This window comes from Rutidosis leptorrhynchoides, chromosome 8 (assembly GCF_046630445.1).
Source record: "Rutidosis leptorrhynchoides isolate AG116_Rl617_1_P2 chromosome 8, CSIRO_AGI_Rlap_v1, whole genome shotgun sequence".
Classification (NCBI taxonomy): Eukaryota; Viridiplantae; Streptophyta; class Magnoliopsida; order Asterales; family Asteraceae; genus Rutidosis; species Rutidosis leptorrhynchoides.
In genome coordinates, this window is record NC_092340.1 from 253,085,544 (window position 1) to 253,107,764 (window position 22,221).

At 31.2% G+C, this 22,221-nt stretch overlaps 1 protein-coding gene across 1 annotated transcript; it reads left to right on the forward strand.

Annotated features, from left to right (window-relative positions):
• Window positions 1-15,141: 15,141 nt before the first annotated feature.
• On the forward strand, window positions 15,142-18,381 carry LOC139864111 (uncharacterized). The gene is made up of 11 exons (XM_071852694.1): window positions 15,142-15,291; window positions 15,440-15,719; window positions 15,833-15,935; window positions 16,051-16,178; window positions 16,294-16,378; window positions 16,474-16,618; window positions 16,818-16,936; window positions 17,043-17,325; window positions 17,470-17,514; window positions 17,638-17,928; window positions 18,274-18,381. The coding sequence occupies exons 1-11, from the start codon at window positions 15,142-15,144 to the stop codon at window positions 18,379-18,381; spliced, it is 1,737 nt and encodes a 578-aa protein (XP_071708795.1).
• Window positions 18,382-22,221: the final 3,840 nt, after the last annotated feature.

A 22,221-nucleotide genomic window follows, 5' to 3' on the forward strand; every position in this document is an offset into this window, starting at 1 on the left:
CGTTTTGTTTAATAGTTGTAGCCCGATGTTCTTGTTCTCACTTTGGTGAGAAGCGAACATTATTAATCCGTAAGCATAACATGCTTCTTTATGTTGCATGTTAGCCGCTTTTTCTAAATCACGAAGTCCAATATTCGGATATATTGAGTCAAAATAATTTCTTAACCCGTTGCGTAAAATAGCATTTGGGTTCCCCGCAATATATGCGTCAAAGTAAACACATCGTAACTTATGGGTTTCCCAATGTGATATCCCCCATCTTTCAAATGAAAGTCTCTTATAAACCAAGACATTCTTGGAACGTTCTTCGAATGTCTTACAAACTGATCTCGCCTTAAATAGTTGTGCCGAAGAATTCTGACCGACTTTAGACAAGATTTCATCAATCATGTCTCCGGGTAGGTCTCTTAAAATATTGGGTTGTCTATCCATTTTGTGTTTTTATACTGTAAAATAGACAAGAGTTAGATTCATAAAAAAAAATACTTATTAATACAAGCAATTTTTACATATATCATAAAGCATAAGCACACTATATTACATATATTACACCACACGAATACAACTATCTTATTCCGACTCGCTTGTTTCTTCTTCTTCGGTTTTGGTTCGTTTTGCCAAGTTTCTAGGGATATATGATGTTCCCCTAATACGAGCCGTCGTTATCCACATTGGTTTAGAAAAACCTGGTGGTTTAGAGGTTCCCGGGTCATTGTTACAACTTAAGGACTTCGAGGGTTGACGATACATATAAAGTTCATCGGGGTTGGAATTAGATTTCTCTATTTTTATGCCCTTTCCCTTATTATTTTCTTTTGCCTTTTTAAATTCAGTTGGGGTAATTTCTATAACATCATCGGAATTCTCGTCAGAATCCGATTCATCGGAGAATTGGTAATCCTCCCAATATTTTGCTTCCATGGCGGAAACACCATTGACCATAATTAACCTTGGTCGGTTGGTTGAGGATTTTCTTTTACTTAACCGTTTTATTATTTCCCCCACCGGTTCTACTTCTTCATCCGGTTCCGATTCTTCTTCCGGTTCCGACTCTTCTTCCGGTTCCTCTTCGGGAACTTGTGAATCAGTCCACGAATCATTCTAATTTACATTTAACTCTTCATTATTATTAGGTGAGTCAATGGGACTTGTTCTAGAGGTAGACATCTATCACATAATATCAAACGCGTTAAGAGATTAATATATCACATAATATTCACATGTTAAAAATATATAGTTTCCAAAAAAATTTGTTAAGCAATCATTTTTCAAGTAAACACGGTCGAAGTCCAGACTTACTAATGCATCCTAACAAACTCGATAAGACACACTAATGCAAAATTCTGGTTCTCTAAGACCAACGCTCAGATAACAACTGAAATGTCCCGTTCTTATTGATTAAAAACGTTCCATATTAATTGATTTCGTTGCGAGGTTTTGACCTCTATATGAGACGTTTTTCAAAGACTGCATTCATTTTAAAACAAACCATAACCTTTATTTCATCAATAAAGGTTTAAAAAGCTTTACGTAGATTATCAAATAATGATAATCTAAAATATCCTGTTTACACACGACCATTACATAATGGTTTACAATACAAATATGTTACAACAAAATAAGTTTCTTGAATGCAGTTTTTACACAATATCATACAAACATGGACTCCAAATCTCGTCCTTATTAAGTATGCGACAGCGGAAGCTCTTAATAATCACCTGAGAATAAACATGCTTAAAACGTCAACAAAAATGTTGGTGAGTTATAGGTTTAACCTATATATATCAAATCATAATAATAGACCACAAGATTTCATATTTCAATACACATCCCATACATAGAGATAAAAGTCATTCATATGGTGAACACCTGGTAACCGACATTAACAAGATGCATATATAAGAATATCCCCATCATTCCGGGACACCCTTCGGATATGATATAAATTTCGAAGTACTAAAGCATCCGGTACTTTGGATGGGGCTTGTTGGGCCCGATAGATCTATCTTTAGGATTCGCGTCAATTAGGGTGTCTGTTCCCTAATTCTTAGATTACCAGACTTAATAAAAAGGGGCATATTCGATTTCGATAATTCAACCATAGAATGTAGTTTCACGTACTTGTGTCTATTTTGTAAATCATTTATAAAACCTGCATGTATTCTCATCCCAAAAATATTAGATTTTAAAAGTGGGACTATAACTCACTTTCACAGATTTTTACTTCGTCGGGAAGTAAGACTTGGCCACTGGTTGATTCACGAACCTATAACAATATATACATATATATCAAAGTATGTTCAAAATATATTTACAACACTTTTAATATATTTTGATGTTTTAAGTTTATTAAGTCAGCTGTCCTCGTTAGTAACCTACAACTAGTTGTCCACAGTTAGATGTACAGAAATAAATCGATAAATATTATCTTGAATCAATCCACGACCCAGTGTATACGTATCTCAGTATTGATCACAACTCAAACTATATATATTTTGGAATCAACCTCAACCCTGTATAGCTAACTCCAACATTCACATATAGAGTGTCTATGGTTGTTCCGAAATATATATAGATGTGTCGACATGATAGGTCGAAACATTGTATACGTGTCTATGGTATCTCAAGATTACATAATATACAATACAAGTTGATTAAGTTATGGTTGGAATAGATTTGTTACCAATTTTCACGTGGCTAAAATGAGAAAAATTATCCAATCTTGTTTTACCAATAACTTCTTCATTTTAAATCCGTTTTGAGTGAATCAAATTGCTATGGTTTCATATTGAACTCTATTTTATGAATCTAGACAGAAAAAGTATAGGTTTATAGTCGGAAAAATAAGTTACAAGTCGTTTTTGTAAAGGTAGTCATTTCAGTCGAAAGAACGACGTCTAGATGACCATTTTAGAAAACATACTTCCACTTTGAGTTTAACTATAATTTTTGGATATAGTTTCATGTTCATAATAAAAATCATTTTCTCAGAATAACAACTTTTAAATCAAAGTTTATCATAGTTTTTAATTAACTAACCCAAAACAGCCCGCGGTGTTACTACGACGGCGTAAATCCGGTTTTACGGTGTTTTTCGTGTCTCCAGGTTTTAAATCATTAAGTTAGCATATCATATAGATATAGAACATGTGTTTAGTTGATTTTAAAAGTCAAGTTAGAAGGATTAACTTTTGTTTGCGAACAAGTTTAGAATTAACTAAACTATGTTCTAGTGATTACAAGTTTAAACCTTCGAATAAGATAGCTTTATATGTATGAATCGAATGATGTTATGAACATCATTACTACCTTAAGTTCCTTGGATAAACCTACTGGAAAAGAGAAAAATGGATCTAGCTTCAACGGATCCTTGGATGGCTCGAAGTTCTTGAAGCAGAATCATGACACGAAAACAAGTTCAAGTAAGATCATCACTTGAAATAAGATTGTTATAGTTATAGAAATTGAACCAAAGTTTGAATATGATTATTACCTTGTATTAGAATGATAACCTACTATAAGAAACAAAGATTTCTTGAGGTTGGATGATCACCTTACAAGATTGGAAGTGAGCTAGCAAACTTGAAAGTATTCTTGATTTTATGAAACTAGAACTTTTGGAATTTATGAAGAACACTTAGAACTTGAAGATAGAACTTGAGAGAGATCAATTAGATGAAGAAAATTGAAGAATGAAAGTGTTTGTAGGTGTTTTTGGTCGTTGGTGTATAGATTAGATATAAAGGATATGTAATTTTGTTTTCATGTAAATAAGTCATGAATGATTACTCATATTTTTGTAATTTTATGAGATATTTCATGCTAGTTGCCAAATGATGGTTCCCACATGTGTTAGGTGACTCACATGGGCTGCTAAGAGCTGATCATTGGAGTGTATATACCAATAGTACATACATCTAAAAGCTGTGTATTGTACGAGTACGAATACGGGTGCATACGAGTAGAATTGTTGATGAAACTGAACGAGGATGTAATTGTAAGCATTTTTGTTAAGTAGAAGTATTTTGATAAGTGTATTGAAGTCTTTCAAAAGTGTATAAATACATATTAAAACACTACATGTATATACATTTTAACTGAGTCGTTAAGTCATCGTTAGTCGTTACATGTAAGTGTTGTTTTGAAACCTTTAGGTTAACGATCTTGTTAAATGTTGTTAACCCAATGTTTATAATATCAAATGAGATTTTAAATTATTATATTATCATGATATTATCATGTATGAATATATCTTAATATGATATATATACATTAAATGTCTTTACAACGATAATCGTTACATATATGTCTCGTTTAAAAATCATTAAGTTAGTAGTCTTGTTTTTACATATGTAGTTCATTGTTAATATACTTAATGATATGTTTACTTATCATAGTATCATGTTAACTATATATATATATCCATATATATGTCATCATATAGTTTTTACAAGTTTTAACGTTCGTGAATCACCGGTCAACTTGGGTGGTCAATTGTCTATATGAAACATATTTCAATTAATCAAGTCTTAGCAAGTTTGATTGCTTAACATGTTGGAAACATTTAATCATATAAATATCAATCTCAATTAATATATATAAACATGGAAAAGTTCGGGTCACTACAATTACTTGGAGTCATTCATGGCATACTTTGAAAGACGTTGCATTCGAGTCGTTGAGTTCATCAAGATTAATATTAAGTCAATTATAGTTGGATGTAATATGAAATGGTATGCATGCCGTCAATTTTTGATGTAAAGAAAGTTTGTCTTTTAAAAACGAATGCAATGTTTGTAAAACGTATCATATAGAGGTCAAATACCTCGCGATGTAATCAACTATTGTGAATCGTTTATAATGTATATGAACGGGTCCTTTCAGTTGGTATCAGAGCGGTGGTCTTAGCGAACCAGGTCTGCATTAGTGTGTCTAACTGATAGTCGTTAGGATGCATTAGTGAGTCTGGACTTCGACCGTGTCTGCATGTCAAAAGTTTTGCTCATCATTTTTGTCGGAAATTATCTGCTTATCATTCTTAGTCTAGACACATCTTATTGCATTGATTACATGAATAGTGTATAGACAAAATTCATATCTTAGCGTATCTGCTAATTCATATCTTAGCGTATCTGTTACTGTAAACTTTGCCTGACATATTCCGTAAATTCCTTCGTAATCTACGAAACCTTTTGCTCTATATAATTAGAATACCACCTGATAGCCGGAAAATCATTTCATATCGAAAAATTCTTTATTCAATCGTATGAAATGGAATTCGTCATTAGTTCAAGTCCCTCGGATTCCGAAATGGAATCCCACTCAAGTTCCGAAAGCAGTGTGACCGGAATGGATCAACCAATTAGTCATCATCTATTCTGGATGAATTGGGGATGGGTTCGTAGCCTCCTTAATCATTGGAGACAAGAAGAAGGTGATCCCTTCCATCCACCACATTGCCTTCTTGGCGAAGAACCTGAAGCACTTACCGGTGAACCTATTCGAAACACCATTTTCTCTCTCATTTCCAGAGTATCTCGTCATGATTATATACTACACCAAATTCTAGATCTTATTTATCCGCTCGTCCGAACCGACAATCACCCCGGTGTAATAGAAGAAGTCAACGAGTTTCGCGCTCGGGTAGTGGCTTTGGAGAATATGGTGCAAAGGTTACAAACACCAGCAGCAGCACCAACAACATAACCAGTACCACCATCAACAACATCAACAGTACCATTACCACCACCAACAACAACCGCATCGCAAACCTCAACTTCACAATCTGTCCCATGAGCATCGACGTCATACGCCCTGTAGATACTAAGGAATACCACAACGATGAAGTATTGATTCATAACTTCATTGGGAAAACATTCTATGACGATTATGTAATTTCTAAAGTTTAGAAATTATCTATCCTAGCCTTAACCATAAATTAAGTGAGTTTAATTTAATATTAACTCATTAAATCAATATTACATCTGAAGAAATATACACATATATTTCCATAAAGACTGTAATAAAATTCTTTTGTACAAAATATTAATTGTGACAATTTTTTTTAACGGATAGGTAATACCCGAGAGATATATAAATTCACAATTAATATATTACATTCTTCGAATCTGATTCAGCAAATCATCCATTATACTCCCTACTTTCACAACAATATACATTCTTTTATAGAAATCAAAATAACCATACTCATTCAAATTCAATTACATATTCTGATTTTGAAATCGCAAAATTTAATTCGAGATATAGCCAAAAATCATCACTCTTAAATCCTTACATCTTTCAAAGCTATACTTTGACTTCAAAACTGTGTTAGAACATCATAGGTATATTAACGATTACAATCTGTGTCCAAACCCTTCAAAATTCCTGAAGACGCTTCAAATAATGAACAATCGAGATGATGATCCAACCACATGTTACCCACAGTATACACCTGAAAAACTCTCGAAACTAAAGTCATAGTTTAACATGTATCCGTGTCAGACTCTTTGGCATTTATTAGCAAAAATGACTTTTCAATTCCTTACCAAAGTAGACAGTTGTGTCACAGCTCCACAAGTCAACTTCGACTTTTCAATTAAAACGGTCTTATTATAATCTCGATATATACGATGCCCTTTCGCCATCGTTACCGGAGAACCGTTTATGTCCCATCACATTAGCAATAAACTTACCAACAATTTCACTATCTTTGATTTTCAGAAAAATCGATATATTCATTAGAACCCTATCATATACTCATCCGCACTTTGTAACAAGAATTGCCATACCAATTATTGAGAATCAGTAATCAGTATTTTGAAATCTTGCAGCATGTCTACATCAACAGTTATATATACATATAACGTCTACCTCCAAGACTTACATACTTCGAATGTGAAGTTTCTGAAAAACGCCTAAACTGCGAACTAGTTCTCGAAATTTTAAAAAAATGCTGATGAAGCAGCAGAAACTGTCAACGATCTTAACAGTAAAAAGTTTGATGATAAAAAATAGTGTGTTGGCAAAACTCAGAAAAAGAGAAGGTTTGGAACTGAAAAACGGATTGAGCAAAGTATGAAGGAGGCTGTGGACAAATCACAAAGACTAAACCTGCCTTCAAAGAATCCAAATGATTCAGTACTTGCTGAAGTCATTAACGAATACCTTGCTCCTGACTCTAAACCCTTGCGGACAATATCCTTCATCATCCTCTGATATTAGACATTCTAAGATATCATCGTATCTTTCATTATAAATATCATCCATACTTCTGAAGATATTTTTATAATTATTCTTATCTGAAATCATTTACCTCTTCGCGCTATCTGTATTATATCATAAAAGAAACTATTTTAGTTTCTAAATTCTGAAACATTCGAGTTTAAAATCGAAATATTCTTGAAGAAGTGTTGGGAGCTGAAGCATGAGTTAGTATAATATAATGACACTTGATCAACGTGATTATATTACAGTAATTCATGCTGAGTTTCTAAATGAAACATGATGATTCACAGATCATAACGTCATCATGTGCTATGTTACACGACTCTTGTATTCTCTTTGATCTCTAAATATCAAGAAAATATTTCTTGATGATTCGGCCTTTTTCGAGGTATTCTGGTAATTTGACAAGTCAAGATCGTGTCATTACAATTTCCTTCCTAGAACATTAACAATGTTCATTCCGAAATTTATATCTGCGAATTCTGGACCATTACAAGCGGTGCTTAATCGCAAGAAGAAGAAACGGAAGGACAAAGCTCCGAACTAGAAATGGGAGTATAAATCATAGCAAATAGAAGAGAGCATTAACTGTGGATGACAATGATTATAGAAGAAGCAAGGACTTTGAAATATAAGGGAAGATATAAAACCCAACAACAACCCAGAAATCACAAACCGTATATATCAATGCATATAGCAATATAAAGACACGGGAGAACTAAAAACACTATAAAACCAAGAGTATAGTAGAAGTAAATAGATTCTTCCGGCGGCAGATGAAAAAGAAGAACGACAGATATGAAAGTGAGGAGTATATCAAGAATCAGCACTGGATGGAGCATATTGACAAATACTTTAAAATATGAGTTGAGGGAGAAAGAATAGAAGGTGTAAGGAAACGAAGATGGTGGATTTATAGTGAAGTACCAGACAGAACAATCAGGACAGATCATCCCATTTAACCAAAGAGGATTCTAATTTCCTTAATTATCGAAGAACCCAAATCTTATGACGAAGATTTCCTCTAAATCTGAAAATCAACCGTGACTACGTCACTGGTTAAAATGAATCTGCATTTATTCATTTCACTCTTTTGTGATAGCTTCACTTATACTCTTTGCGTAATCAAATTGTTTTATCTATATTACTCAATGATTATAAAACTCTATTTATCAACTCATATTCGTCATGAAAACATTTTTATTGTTAGTCATGACGACCTCTATCAAATTTCGGGGACGAAATTTCTTTAACGGGTAGGTACTGTGACGACCCGGAAATTTCCGACCAAATTTAAACTTTAATCTTTATATTATTCCGACACGATAAGCAAAGTTTGTTAAGTTAAATCTCAAGAATTTTAAACTGTGTTCATACATTCATTATAACCTCGACCAAATTCTGACGATTCACGAACCGTTATATATAAATAGATATGTATATGTATATATATATATTATAACTTGAGAATATTAATAAAGTATTAAATGTATAATACTTTACACAAACGTATTTGTTTCAATATGATTTTCGACAAAAAAATATATATTAAATGATTGAATTATCCGAAACATTGAATTATGATTACAAGTCTCTGTTGAGAGGTCCACTATGATTTGAGAAAATCTATTCCTCTTAACGATATTCAGAATAATTTGTAAAACTATTTATAAATAAAAACAAAAAGTGTCATTTACGAAAGTTAGATAAAAGTTAGTGGAGAATTGGTTTCCATAATATTCTATTAATCTATTTTCAAACGTACAAAGACGTTTTCAGTTTAAAAAGAACTTTATTATTAAAACGTATATAACTTGTATAAATATCTAGAATCACTTTTGACAACTCATTACTTAACAAGTATAATAAATATAACGATATTTATATTTTATTTCATTAAATATATATAATGATTTAAATTAATATTATATATATTTATACGCGTATTATACATACATAGTTTTTTATACTTTTACTATACTTTAACTTTAACTTTACTTTACTTTTACTTTACTTTAACTTTAATAATTCACTTTAATAATTCATACTTTAATAATTCACTTTAATAATTCATACTTTAATAATTCATACTTTAATAATTTACTTTAATAATTCATACTTTAATAATTCACTTTAATAATTCATACTTTAATAATTCACTTTAATAATTCATACTTTAATAATTCACTTTAATAATTCATACTTTAATAATTCACTTTAATAATTTATACTTTAATAATTCACTTTAATAATTCAAAAATCTGTTATAAATAGAATTCAATAGGTTTCATTATTTCATAGAAACTTGAAAATATATTTCTCTAAACTCTCTCAATCGAATTACATATATATATTTTCTTTGTATTATTTCAAGATATTATTAGTATACATAAAATATTACGGCGGAGTGCTGTCCGAGTGATTTCAAAATAGTTTTTTTGAATGAGTCGAAGCTAAGGAAATTATGGGTTATAGCTATGGAGGTGATGGGTATGGTTCATGGGTATGCTCGTGAGGTCAATCTAGTGTTTATCATCTCCGTTGCGTCTACGTACTTTCCTGCAATATTGAATCTCAATATTGATACGTGAGCACTCATAACTTCACTTTTATATATCAATAGTGTATCCCTGACTAGTGCTCGAGTATATAGGATTATGCATGCTTGTACATTCGATATTGTCCTTAGATAGGTTTGTTGAATCCTGAATTAGATACATATGCTACTGAGATAGGGTATATGATATGCATATCATTGGAAAGCTAGCGAAAAATTAAGAACTTTTCATTTAGATATCGAATGGTTTCGATGAACGGATTAGAAGTTATAGTCAACTGAATTTTAGTATTATTGTTAAAATGATTATTATTACTATCGTCGTTATTATTTTAATAGAAATATCATTGTTATTATAAAATATCATTATTACTATTATATTAGTATTATCATTTTATCATAATACCATTTTTAGTAAATATAAATATTGTTATTTTTTTATAGAATAATAATAATTATTATTACAAAATAATACAACTTTTACTTATTATTATTATGATCAATATTATTTTATCAAATAAATAGGAGATATAAAGATATTTTTCACCACGCGTAATATAATTACATTAATAATACTTACCACTATAGTTTTACGATATTAAGTGAACTTTATAAATTTTACTACTTAAGATATATAAAAGTATATTCTATCATATATAAACGTTAATATAAATTTTTATTAATAAATGACTTTTATTATTATAAAATCTAATAAATATATTTAAATATATAAAACGACTATAGTTAAGTTATATAATAAACACGTATAAATTTTAGAAGTCATTTTGGGTCAAGTTGACTTTTGTTGACTTTTGCATATTAGTCTCGAGCATTAGGATTGTGGTACACTATGACTTGACCAAAAATTGTTAGACAAATATTGACCAACATATAAATATATATAATTAATATAGGTTCGTGAATCCGAGGTCAACCTTGCACTTATTAAATGACGTTATATGTATTTTTACTACGAAATACAGTATGGTGAGTTTCATTTGCTCCCTTTTATATATATTTTTGGGACTGAGAATACATGCGCTGTTTTTATAAATGTTTTACAAAATAGGCACAAGTACTAAAACTAATTCTACGTGGGTTTAAACCAGAAATATACCCTTAGCTTGGTAACATTAAACTACTTGTCTATGTATGGTAGGCGCGAATCCTAAAGATAGATCTATTGGGCCTGACAAACCCCATCCTGACTATGGGATACTTTAGTACTTCGAGGTTATTTTAAACACACCTGATCTGGGGTACTTCAGAGGGTAAAACATGAACGTTAAGGCTTGTTACCGGGTGCCTACAACTTATAGAATACTTTTATACACTTGCGAGTGTACATATATTTATAAACGGAAATCTTGTGGTCTATTAATATATTGAAATGATTGTTATGATAAACCTATGAACTCACCAACCTTTTGGTTGACACTTTAAAGCATGTTTATTCTCAGGTATTAAAGAAATCTTTCGCTGTGCATTAGCTCATTTTAAGGATATTACTTGGAGTCATTCATGGCATACTTTGAAAGACGTTGCATTCGAGTCGTTGAGTTCATCAAGATTAATATTAAGTCAATTATAGTTGGATGTAATATGAAATGGTATGCATGCCGTCAATTTTTGATGTAAAGAAAGTTTGTCTTTTAAAAACGAATGCAATGTTTGTAAAACGTATCATATAGAGGTCAAATACCTCGCGATGTAATCAACTATTGTGAATCGTTTATAATGTATATGAACGGGTCCTTTCAATTCAATAGTTGTAAGGATGTATTTTCACTCGTAATACATTATATGTAAATACATTTTAACATAAGTTAATTATGTCGTTTAAATAGTAACATATATATTGTTCAAAAACTCTTTAAATTAGTAGTATGAAAAAATATATATAATACTTTGTTAATATACATAATGAGATATTTAATTATCATATTTTCAAGTTAAATATATATAAATCCATATATATATATACAATAATTAAACAATTAAACAATTAAATCAAATTATGACGTTCGTGAATCGTCGGAATAAAAGGGTGACCAAAAGCTTGTGTAAAACTCTTTCCGGAGGTTCAAGACTTATTAAAAGTCATTGCTTATCAAGTCGGAATAATTAAATCATGTAAAAGTATAATCAAGTAGTCGGAAAAATTCGGATCGTTACAGTACCTACCCGTTAAAGAAATTTCGTCCTGAAATTTGATCGAGATCGTCATGGCTGACAATAAGTATGTTTTCATGATGAATACGAGTTGAAAATTTAGAGTTTTATCATTAGTGAGTAATATGGATTAAACAATTCGATTATGTGAAGTGTATGAGTGAAGCTATCGCAAAATAGTGAAATGAGGAAAGTAAAGATTCGTCTTAACTGTTGACGTCGTCATAGTTGATTTTCAGATTAAAGAAAATCTTTGTAATCTTAATAAGATTTGATTCTTCGGTAATTAAGGAAATTAGAATTTTCTTCGATTAGGTGCGTAATCTGCCTCGATTGCTATGTCTGATATTTCGCTATAAATTAACACCCCCCCTTCGTTTTCTTATTTCCACATCTCTCGTCTTCTATACTTTCTTCCTTAATTCATACTTCCAAAACATTCGTCAATATGCTCCATCCAGTTCTAATTCTTGATATATTCTTGACTATCACATCTGTCATTCTTCTTTTTTTATCTACCACCGGAGGAATCTGTTTACTTCTACTATGCTCTTGGGTTCATAGTGTTTTTAGTTCTCCCGTGTCTTTATATTGCTATACGCATTGATATACACGGTTTGTAATTCTCTGTGTTGTTGTCGTGCTTATATTTTTTCTTATATTTCGGAGCTCCTGTGCTTGTGTATTGTCATTCACGGTTATTGCTCTCTTCCATTTGCTGTGATTTATACTCCTATTCCTATTTCAAAGCTTCATGCTTTTGTTTTCTCTTCTCGATTTTTAAGTAAAGCGAGTAATGGTTCAGAATTCGTAGGTATGGAGTTTCAGATGAACATGACTAATGTTCTAAGAGAGAATTTGTAATAGCACGATCTTGATTAGTCAAATTACCAGAATTCAAGAGAAAAGATAGAACTATCAAGAAAATATGTTCTTGATACGTTTAGAGATTAGGTAGAATGTAAGAGTCGTGTAACATAGAGCATGATGACTGTATGGTCTATGAATCATCATGTTCCGTTAGAAACTCAGCATGACTTACTGTAATATAATCACGTTGATCAAGTGTCATTATATTATACTAATTCATGCTTCAGTTCCCAACATTACTTCAAAAACATTCATACTTTACACTCAGAGGTTTCAGATGTTTAGAAACTAAAACAGTTTCCTTTATGATGTGATACATATAACGCGAGGAGATAAATGATTTCAGATAAGAATGGTTATGAAAATATCTTTAGAAATATCGAGGATATTTATAATGAAAGATATGATGATATCTTGGAATATCTAAGATCAGAGGATGATGAAGAATATTGTCCGCGAGGGTTTAGAGTAAGGAGTAAGGTATTCGCTAAAGACTTCAGCAGACACTGAATCATGATTTGGATTCTTTGAAGGTAGGTTTCATCCTTGTGATTTGTCCACAACCTCCTTCATAGTTTGTTCAATCCATTTTTCAGTACCAAATCTTCTCTTTTTCTGAGCTTTGCCAACACACTATTCTTTATCATCAAACTTTTTACTGTTAATAAACATATTCTTTAATAAAATCCGTTTCAGTTTCTCCAGTTGAATTTAAACAACATATTTTATTAATTTATTTCAACTTGATTTAATATTTCTTGAATATCTCGTACAGTGATACACTATAAATTTATATAAAACTTTGATTGCAAAAACATGGACAATTATAATATGCACAAACATGAACCATTATAATATGTATGCATGAATCAAATTTAAAAATGATGCATTCATGTCTAGATTATGAAGTATCCATAACAACATATTTTACACATGAATCTTGTTGACGCATTATTAAAACTAACTGGATGCATGTAGGAAAATTAAAATTACTATCAACTTGAAAATCAATTTACATGTATGCATTGCATCCTTTTTTCCTTGGCTTCACATTTATGCACAAACATTGACCATATCCCCTACATCACATAAAGCATGCCTATCAATCCTACATGTCACTACCTACTATCCTCACCTACCTATCATACACGTGGCATACCTCACAATTTTCTGTTTTTTTTTTAATTCTGGCAACAAAAAAAAATACTGCAAAAAAAAAAAAGGAAAACGTGTTCCATACATTTGCCAAAACACAGAACACACACCTATTCGTCTTCATCTTCTCTCCTTCTCTCATTCAAACACCAGATGCATATCTTCAATTCACATGTTTACCTTTTTTTTCATACCTACATATTTACTCCATTACAGATCTATATATAATTACTACCCTGTCAATTTCGTATACAAACGAATTATCCTTTTCACAAACGTTTCACAATTGGTCCTATCCTGTTCCGTACTCAGATTTAATCCTAAATACGCATGAACCCTAATTCACTCATACGCAGGATTTGAATAACGACTGATTCACTAATGGTATATGTCCATCAAATTTACGCTTTCTTCCACGCTTGCGTCGATTAATATGCCATCAATTGAAATTGAACAATTAAATTGAATCTCAGGTATGCCATTCTTCAATGATTATCTAGATTATCATTCCACATATTTTGAATTTTTGTCAGATTAATTTTATCCATTCATCTATGTTTTTATAAGTATAAATGTTAAATTTAATTTTAAAATTCTAAGATAAAATTAATACCCAAAAAAATCTCTTGAAATATATCCGCACTCAATTATGTTGATCAATTTTCAGAACGTTTTTATCGGATCAAAATCCCAACTCATTTTTAAAAACTTAATAATTTCTAAGTTAAATTATTCAAATTGATCTCATAATTATTATCTGTTGCGTTGATTTCGGGTCAAATTACCAACCATTCTAAAATTACTATTTGTTTAAATACAAAATTATCTTAATGTAAATGTAACTGAGTTTTTTTGTTTTTTTTGTTTTTTCCTTTCATACGACAATATTGTAATTTAATGTCAAAATTACCAATTTTTTTTTAAAAAATAGAAAAAAAAAATATGTTTCTATAACCTATTTTTGGATAAAATTTGAATCATCGTGAAACATGGAACCGTTTCCTAAATTGTAGTATACCATCATATCAACCTATAAATTAAACTGCATTCACACATCTATATAACTTCCTATTGCTCATCTCAGAAACACATCTCCTATTTTTCAATTCAGTTTTCAATAACTAAAATTACCTTTTAATCACTACTAACTTGTGACATCAATGGAATCGAAATTGCTGTGCATAGGTGCAATCACTGCTAGGAGTCCATCTGTTTCCACGCGTTTGAAGATACTCAGTATTGAAACATTGTCAAGACAAAATCTTGACAAGGGCTTGCCTTTTCTTGATGTTATAGCATCTGATGAGCAGGTTATTTCTAACTATTAAGAAATTAATAATGTCTCATATCATCAATTTCACTTTTACATTCTTACAGGTTTCATACACATAATGATTGTATACTTTATTTAATTTTTCGAAAATACTTTGTAACATTACCCTATTACACAAATTCCAGGGTGATCGCATTGGTCTTATTCTGAAAAATGCTCATAAGAAAAAATATGAGGAACTATTGCATGAGCAAAATATATATGTGGTTCAAAATGTTGGAACATTAAAGCTAAACAGCCAGATGTCCAAACTTAATCACTGGACACACGATTGCAAACTCATTTTTATAAACAAAACCACAATTGTGCCAGTTCCTTCCACGCAATGGACTGGAAGTAATGGTTTCAAATTCATTCCATTTCTGGAACTAATCAACTGTCAACTACCAGAAAAATACACTGCAGGTACTGTCAACACCCTGATTTTTACTTCTATTCTTTACAAATGTAATCTGTATACGACCTAAAATTATGTTGAGAATATATATTTATAATTATATTTCTTTTAACCATGACAGATGTGATCGGTAGAGTGAATTTCTATGACCGGGAACCAAAGTCCTATGGTAGTGGCAGTGAAGATAAGTCTAAATACATCAACCTGGAGCTAAAGGATTTAGAGTAACCCACAAATTTTATCATAATAATATTTTACTTTTTACAAAGCAGAACCATTTTACACATTATATTTGCTATCATTTATTTATTACGTATACATTTTTTTTTATTGATGTAGCGGCTCAATTGTCTCATGCACCCTATTTGCCAAATATATGGTAGACTTTTTGGCATACATGAAAACTGTTGCAGATACTCAATGTGTCATCTTGTTCATTCAATTTGGTCGCACACAGAAATACCAACGTATCACCACTATTTGTGTATTTTTTTTTTAAAGAAAATAAAAAATTAATAAAATCACATAACCATCTAATCTAATTAAAACTATTTTCCTACTTGTGTAAAATTCAAACTGCAGGTCAGCTTACTGTGGGTACAGACTGGACTCATACGAGAGTATTTATAGATAGCGACATACCTGTTATGAATGAATTCAGGAAAAGGTTAGTAATACTATGAAAATCAGTAAATATAAGTAATTGAAACTATAAACACTGTACAAACATTGTTCTAATATGTACTGACACTACTGATTAAGGTACATGGAGTTACACAAAGATAATGATTCTGAGTCATCATTGGCGCCATCATTTACACCTTCGTTGACACCAAAAGGGAAAACATTGGAAGAGTTTTTTGAGCACGTTATTTGTGTTGGATGTGGTGATTTGTCAATAAATATTGTATACTCTCTCCTTTTTAATTTCATATCTGCTCTGATTTACTTATATGTTCCAATATACAATTTTCGTAGTCCGATGTGTCTTGTGAACATAAATTATTAATTCACAAATTACTTTGTAGGCGGGTATTTTTGTTGTTGAAGCAGAGATTATTGCCATTGAACCGGACGAATCGTGGTCATAAATTGCATGTAAGAAGTGTCACAAGAAAGCACCACCAACTACTAAGGAGGTTGATCTAACACTTGACATCGACCAACAGCTGTTATTGAAGCGTAGTTGCAAAGACTGTGGTAAAAATCCACAAGTTGCTCTAAGGTGTGTGTTATGCATCTACGTTTTTTCACTGACTTTATGTACCAATTTAAAATAAAATCATATATTTTTACATGCCCTTGGCTAACCACAATCACACATTCCATAGGTTCAAGGTTAGTGTTCGTGTAGCAGACGACACGGGGATAGCAACATTCACACTGTTTGAATCTCTTGTCAAGAAATATGTTTCTAAATCCGCATATGAGATAAAAAAGTCTTTACCCGAAGACGATGATCAACCCGTGGAATTTGAGGCATTAGTTGGTAACACAATGTTGTTCAAGGTGGAAATAAATGAATACAACAAAAAGTTCTCACAATCTAACTACACGGTGAAAGAGGCATCCACTGATGAAGTTTTTGTAGAGAAATTCCGTGAACAGTTCAAGGTAAAATATCAATAACCATACCATTTATTTAGGTTTAAGACTATTTAGAAACAAAACTACAATCCATATCCTTCACTTTTATATACTAATTATTATTATCTGACCTTTTTTCAACAACAACTTGATAGGACTAAAATCAAACAGATGAAGCTCGAAGCTGATACTTCTGAACTGTCAGTTTCCACAAATGTACGTTGACCTATTACTGGATTCTTTTTTATGAAGATTGACTAAATAATATTGCCAAATTAGCATCAACTTGACAATGTACATTAAATGACATTAACCATTTAATTTGCTTATGCATTGCAGTGTGGTTCTTCAAGCATGTACAACAAGGATAAACACTCGGTGGACCTTGCAAGCAGCACGGGCTACACCCCTCCGAAAAAACAGATTAAGCAAGAACCAAAGGAGAGCCCACTGTCTGTTAAGTCGTCGTCAACCAGACCGAAGAAGATAAACCTTGGTGACGGGAATAATATGAACCTATCAACAAGAGTCAAGGACAACAAGAGTCAAGGACAATCGTTGGCCAACGTTGGTTTATTCCTTCCGAAACCCGTTTTTAGTCACGGTCAACTATATGTTGCTCTATCTAGGGTAACATCGAAGAATGGTCTCAAAGTGCTCATTCTAAACAAAGACAACGAGTTGTCGGATACAATAAAGAATGTAGTCTTCAAAGAAGTCTTGCAACACCTATAAAAGGCAAGATATGCATACTGTTTATTCTTTCATGTGTAGGAATAATGTTTATTTCTTTTATCGATATTAAATGACAACAAATAGAACGTCACTAATATTTCAAATATTTCGTATGACATGCTGAATGAATTGTTTATTTTGAGTTTTCTTCATTAACTAAACTTCAATATATATTCTTTACTACTGAAGTTTGAGTATGAGGTTAATGTTGTCTGACTACTTTTTTGATCTGATACTCAGCCAGGTTCTCAACTTATCTGCAAAAACGTTTGCCGGAAGAATAAGGTTGTTACTGATGTAATGTGGAAAACTCAGACTTTTATGCGTTCCGTAATTGTATTACAATGATTTCAACATTACAGATATTTTGTGTGTACATGTAATTTTTTATTTTTCAACAAATATCTTAACGATGCTACCATATCTTTCTCTAATACCATAGTTTGGATTTGGTTTCAATAACCTGCAACATTGGTACAACACTAGAATTCAACTTACGACACATATTTGTTCATAAATACCTAAATCATGTTTGCCTTTATTACCATTCAAACAGCACCATATTGGCACTAAACATTAACCAAAGTAATACTTTACAATATAATTTCAACAAACATAATACTTAACCTTCAAATGTTTGTCATTACCTAACCTACAGCAATTACCAAAACATTATTTAACAACTGTTCAAACTTACTGTTTAACTAACTTATATCAACATATTGGGAATAAACGGTCCTACATGAAAAATTGAAATATTCCATCAAAACACAAATTGTAAAAAAAATACGGCCCAAATAAGGTAACAAAGTTTGGGCCACCCACACTAACAAATATTTTAAAATTCACCAAAATTAGTCCAATACATCCACAATTAATACGATGACCCATTTTCTAATCACAATATACCCGAAAATAACTGAAACCCTATTCAGTCAGCAACCATTATCGAATTCATAGTTGTTTGCAGTTTTCCGTTCTATCAACAGAATACTATCAACCAAAATCTAGCAGAGGCGACGAAGTGGAAATAAGATCACCTTAAGGTACTAAAAGTAATTAGACTTATATATTGTTACTTAATCGTCTTATGAATTTTGATTTCCACAGGTTTTGTTTTTTTCATAAAAAATTACAGGAGAACAAGATTATTTATATTCATTTACATTCATTAAATTGAAAATTATTTGCCAAATCAAAAACAAAGTGGATGAAGACTTAGAATCAATATTGTTTATTTAATTTCCTACCACTAACCCTAACTTTGGATACGTATATAGTTTTAAGTAATGTACCTTATATATGTTACAGAAAACTAAAACCACAAACACTTTCTTAGCATTTTTTCTGTAAGTATACATTTATGCTATAACAATATGTTCGAAAAAATCAAGGCAATTTTTAAGATTTCATATAACAACATATCTGTAACTATTATTCGTCATGCTACTTAACCAATTATCAACTTTGACAGTGACAATGGCGAATGAGCAAAGACAACTTCATAGGCCGTCATTCATCCACACTTTCTCCCGTTTAGATGATATATTAGGGGTATTGTTATCCTTCAATCTGCGCATTTATATAATACTGTATTTACTTAATATTTAGTGTCATACACATTTCACTAAATTTAACAATTTTTTTTGGTTTATTTTAAACACAGCCACTGCCATTATCTTGGTTTCGGGAATATTATCATGAGTCATTACCTAACAAAAAAGTTTGGGTCCACACTTTACAAGGCTATAAAGCTGAAGTGTCTTTCAGCATACATGATCTCACTTTATATCTCAGTGAAGGATTCGGCACAATCATTACTGATCTTAAGCTTAAAATGTCAGACATACTCTGTATTACTGCTATTGACATATTCAATTATGAGTTAGTTGTTTATTCAAAAAAAACAATGGCTCCGAAGAACTGGTTCAATATCACCAGAAATTGGGTCAAAGTTACAGAATTGCAGCTAAAATTGTTCGAAAACGCACATTACAGGAGATTCCCTTCATTCATGCAAATTGTAGATGGATCCAACGTGAACTTTCTGGTATGTACTAAATTCATAAACACGTACAGTCACATACAAAACATTTGAAAAACAACTTATAACTTTAGCAGTCACAATCTTCATATTACTATTGTATTAGACTGTTCATAAAAATTCGAATCACTACTGTGATTATATACCTTATTTTTTTATATATTGTCTATTTTTTTTATAAAAGTTAATTCACATATTATTTATTTATACCAGACAATGGCAAAAAAATTTAAATCCGCATATAAGGGAAGGAGAAGCCCACATGATCATGTGTGGATTCACTATAACGGTTCGTACAAAAAATGTTTACCAATGTCTTTGATTCAAGATCAGTTGATTTTCCGTGAAGGATGGCAAGAGTTACTTTCTGACTTACAACTAAATCGAGGAGATAGAGTTATTTTATATGCACTTAGTTTTCGCAATCTAGAATTAATCATCTATAATGAACTTGGCGATGAAAAGAGAAACATATCAACAACACTTATTGGGGAAATGTACGATCCAGACTACTTACAATCTGAGGTGAAAACTTATGATTGCAAAATTACGATACCAAGAGGTCGTGTATTAGTAAGTATACCTTTTACATCTATATCGTATAGCAATTTTATACATTACTAATAAACAAATTGTTCTTACAAATAACTTAACAAACATTAGTTATCTTGCTGTTTTAGCATCTTTTATATCATATTAAAGTACAATTTTTCTTTTTATAAGCGTCTTCCGAAAGAATTGATGCTACTACCGGGGCTACGAAGTGGAAAAACTGTTTCATGTTATAATTTAGCAAAGAAGAAATACAAATGGCGGCTTAAACAAAAAATTCTAGGACAAAGCCAAATCTATCAGTTACATACGGTTTCGATCAGTTCCGTAAGGAAAGTCGATTAAAGAATGGAACAGCCTGGATATTCACGTACAAGTTCAACGAACGCGCTTTCTACCTATCTTGATGTTTAGTAAAATTAATCATTAATGTTTCTGCATTTGAAAAGTTCAATAACTATGTTTGAAATTCAGGTGTAATATTACGCTTTATTTAAAGTGTTTTCTAAGATATAATCATCAATACCTAACGTCGTAACAATTTATGTAATAGAGCCTACCGTGCAACGCACGGGCTCTTAAAGTCTAGTATTATTATATGTATGCATAAATAAATCAAGTTAATAAACCATGCATTTATGTCTAGATAATGAAGCATCCATAACATCTCACTTTACACATGATTGTTGACGCATCATTAATTGAATTACACTTGCATGCATCAATAAAAAAATGTAAAATTTATCGGATCTCGTCTGCAATTTGTATTCGTGCGACTTAAAACAACATATACACATACATATTTGTTAAAGAAAAAAAGGTGCTCGTTGCACCGTAACCCCAATGAATGTTCCTTTTATTTTCTACTTTTTTTCAATTACAAAATTTATCGTTTGCATCCCTTGATAACATGTACACATTTAATTAACAAATCATTCAACGTTTCACTTGCCCGGTGGCCCATAAATTAATTACTTTTTATATGCAAAGGAAAGAAATACTACGTAGCAGTTATGAATACAGTATTAATAATTGAGAGTGGAAGTTTTTTAGGAGATAAAAGTGGAAGAGAGAGGTAATTTTAATTTAAATCCTCCTTTAACGGTTTTTTAATTTCATTTGGTCAATTAATTAATTAGTTATTAATTTAATAAATGAATGGTTCACAACTGTTCTCACCAATTTATAAAATGAGAATGTTCTCATTTGAATATATATATATATATATATATATATATATATATATATATATATATATATATATATATATGAGCAGGATCAATGTGGAAGTAACCAATCGGGGGGAAGCGGGCGGAAGCAAAAAAAATTTTGTTTTCGTTTTTTTGGAATTTTTTTTTCCAGCATCAAGATCACATGAAAATATGAACATTTAGAAGAGACACTTCGTGATGAATGTTATTATTTAGGTGATAAAACGATCGACAAAAATAACATTCAAGATAATATTGTTCGTGAAGAATATGAACGTTTTTTTTTCATGTTTTGTGAAGTAAAATTTAGCCCGATTTAGGGTTTAGGGTTTGGTGTTTTGGGTTTATTTCATAAACCCAAAACACCAAACCCTAAACTAA